Source organism: Protobothrops mucrosquamatus, unplaced genomic scaffold, assembly GCF_001527695.2.
Source record: "Protobothrops mucrosquamatus isolate PMUCROS unplaced genomic scaffold, P.Mucros_1.0 scaffold1711, whole genome shotgun sequence".
Classification (NCBI taxonomy): Eukaryota; Metazoa; Chordata; class Lepidosauria; order Squamata; family Viperidae; genus Protobothrops; species Protobothrops mucrosquamatus.
Window position 1 is genome coordinate 73,373 of NW_015387860.1, and position 3,571 is coordinate 76,943.

Sequence of the window (3,571 nt, forward strand, 5' to 3'; positions counted from 1 at the left end):
GGTTGTTCCAGCGGGCAGGACTGGCCTAGGGGCATTTTAAATTGTTTTTAGCCAAATTTTAGTAGAAGCGGCCGATTATATATTTATTTTTAATGATTTTTAAAACCTCTATTGTATTGTATTAACTGTTTTTAACTGGCTGTAAGCCGCCCTGAGTCCTACGGGAGAAGGGCGGGGTATAAATTTAATAAAATGAAAATGAAATGAAATGAAATTCTACTTGGTCTCCTTCTCTTTTTTCTGAAAAGGAAAAAGTTTATTCTTAATCAGTGCCACATAACTCAGGAGAAGCAGAAATTTTAAATGGAATTACATTCTAGGCTTCTGACTTGTGTGTGCTACTAAATTCTCTTTTTTCATGATATTTCTATGGAATAAACGTACCTCCACATTCACACTATTATAAAACTGTGTAGTGAATCTTATGGTTTTTTTTTCACAAATCAGGGAAGAGGAAAGCAATGCCAAAGGAGGTGTATGGAAAATGAAAGTTCCCAAAGACAGTACGGTATGTTGTTTCAGTGTGCCTATAATTTTATGTTGAAGTATATTAATGTAGGGAGGCTCATATCATATTTCCAATTGTATGAGTTATATAACTTGGAACATACAAAAGCATTATTTAGTGTCACATAAGTAAAAAAAAATCCTGTTCACAAAGCAGGAATTCCCTTCCTTTTCTTTCTTTTTGCACATCTTCTCTGTGTCCATATGCTTTGTTTAGGGGGAAGATTTTTCAGCACGCCAACACTCCTCAAGAGAACACTTATTTGCTTGCCTTATCTTGAGAGTTGTAACTCTTAAGTTTGCTTATCACAGTCAGATTCTTCTAGTTTTGGCTTAGTTCAGTGCATGAAACTGCAAGTATAATCAAATTAAAAGTTTTGTTTTTCAATGATAAAACCCATGCCACCACTCTGTTTCTTTTTTGTGTCCGGCCATTAATTGCCAGGATATCTAGACTTAGACTTTGAGTTTTTAGGAAAGGGAATTCCAAACCCCGTGAGCAGTTACCAGAACTGTACTATATGGACAGACAGAAGGTGATGTATTAATGATAAATGTAAATGTAGTCATAATTTACCATTCATGGGATTTATAAGTAGACAAATGAATAGAATCCTGTGCAAAATGGGCAGAAAAACTGTCACAGGAGTAATAATCTAACCAAATCCTCTTTCTAGAAGAAAGAATCCTCTTTCTCTGTGCCCTCAATTAGGATTGTGCAATGTTTTCATAAAACACGATTGAAAGGATATTGTTACTTTACCTGTTTAATTCAGCAGCTTCCAATCCATAAATATTTTTTTCTGCAAAGAATTGTGAATGCAAAGTTATAATAAAATGCACAGCTAAAATAACATGGTTATTGCAAAAAGTATCTTGCAGGTCAAACAATATGTAATTATTACTGTGGCAGAATCAGCATCTTAATTTCCTTTTTTTTTTTTTTTTTGCTAGTCTGCAGTTTGGAAAGAGTTACTGTTAGCTACTATTGGAGAACAGTTTACAGACCATTGTGCGACAAGTAAGAATATGTTTTTATTATTTGATGTTTGCTTTAACTTGTGAGTATCTCTTGCTTAAGATGACCGTTTTAATTTAGCTGGCCAACATTTGCTAGGACTTTCACATTCGTACTGGATTGATTTTTGGCCTGAGTCAGCTGGTGGTAAGGTACATATACTGATTTTTCTCAAACTTTATCTAAGGGTGAAGCCAAGACAAACAGTAGTTTCATTCAGTTATGTATGTATGTATATGTGTGTGTGTGTGTGTGTGTGTGTGTGTGTATGTATATATATGTATGTATATATATGTATGTTCAAATCAATAAACTGTGAGCACCAGGAGTATGCTAAACTAAAAAAGTTTAATAACACAAATACACACCAAGCTTTCGTCGGAATCCTTCGGACATCGTCAGGGCTAAATGCCAGTCCATGGGAGAGACTGGCATTTAGCCCTGACGATGTCGGAAGGATTCCGACGAAAGCTTGGTGTGTATTTGTGTTATTAAACTTTTTTAGTTTAGCATACTCCTGGTGCTCACAGTTTATTGATTTGAAGATGATTACACCCAGGAGTCACGTTTTTAGTTTTAATGTTATTAGCAGTATATATGTATGTATATATATGTATATGTATTTATGTGTATATGAATGTGTGTGTGTGTGTGTGTGTGTATAAATGGAAACGGAAACAAGGCTATCACCCCACCTACACAAAAGGAAGAGAAAAAATAAGATTTTAGAAAAGACAATGCTACACTTTATCTGCTAGCACTGTTGCCAAACAGAATGAAAGTCAAGGTTTCCATTCTGTTTGGCAACAGTGCTAGCAGATAAAGGTGTGTACCTTATTGACTAGAAAGAGAGCATTTCCTCCTTTAGGTCATGGAGTCAAATACATAATCAGTGAAGGAATCTAAATTAAACTATCCCCAACAGATGGGGCTGTCTCATCTCTGCTTGAACATAGGCTGTGAATGGAACTCACCTTCTTGATTCCATTGTCAAACTTCTCTTACCGTTGAGACAATCTTCACTTGGGTGACATCCTTTCAAATATTTATCTATCCTTTTACTCTATTTTTATACCCTCATATATTATTTCCTCAGGGTTCTCTTGACCAAACATACCATGTTCTTTCAGTTAAATGTATGGGGCTTTGTTTTTACCCACAATCATTCTCATTGAAATCATCTTTCTCTCTCTGAACCTGTCCCGGTTTCTCTGAATCCTTTTTAAAGTGCAATGATGAAAGTGGACAGAATGTTTGAGACGAGGTCTGTCCTACAAAGAATATCACAGAACAAATACTTTGCATGATTTGGAAACGATACATTATAAAATTACATTTGTCCTTTTGCAGCCATAGTACCCCACTAATTCATATTCTGTTTGCAATCAACTCATATTTAGAACCCCTTTTTGCAACGTACCTTCAAGTCTGTATCTTATTAATATTGTTTCCAACATTTGATTTTTGTTTCCTAAAGTGAAAAGATTTGCATATATCTTTATTAAAATCCATCCTATTATTTTTTCTAAGCTATCAAGATCATTTTTGATTTTTTTCTTCTAATATATTCCTTACCCCATCTAAATATATTCACCTGCAAATTTGACAAATGCACCTTATGCCTCTTCATAAAAATCATTAATAAAAATACAGAGTACAGAGCCCATATTTGAGGTACCCACTCAGTCACAGTATCTCCCTTCACTGTAATAAGGAGATTTTGATTAGCAGTTTGTACATTTTTGAGACAGTTACATATCCATTTAATTGTCATGCCTTACCAGCTATCCCATACTTAATTAATTTAAAAGGCAAATCAGGGAAAATCTCATCAGATTGCTTTACTAAAATCAATATATGTTCCATCTCCATCATTCCATATTCTGTGGAATAAGGATAATACTTGTTCTTGACAAATCTGTGTTGATGTCTTGTAATCGTCATACTTTTTTGCAAGACATTTACAGATAATGTCTTTATGATTTGTAGTAGAATCTTCCCTGGTACTGATTTATATTCATTGGTTTGTAGTTCACTGGATATTAT

General features: G+C 34.4%; 1 protein-coding gene across 1 annotated transcript in view; it reads left to right on the forward strand.

The window, feature by feature from the left end:
- Positions 1 to 3,571, forward strand: part of EIF4E3 (eukaryotic translation initiation factor 4E family member 3) — a 24,619-nt gene that overhangs the window by 16,828 nt on the left and 4,220 nt on the right. The window contains exons 4-5 of the mRNA XM_015822872.1: positions 448 to 508; positions 1,462 to 1,528. Coding sequence (XP_015678358.1) covers positions 448 to 508; positions 1,462 to 1,528 — 128 coding nt within the window. The remainder of the gene's footprint in view (positions 1 to 447; positions 509 to 1,461; positions 1,529 to 3,571) is intronic.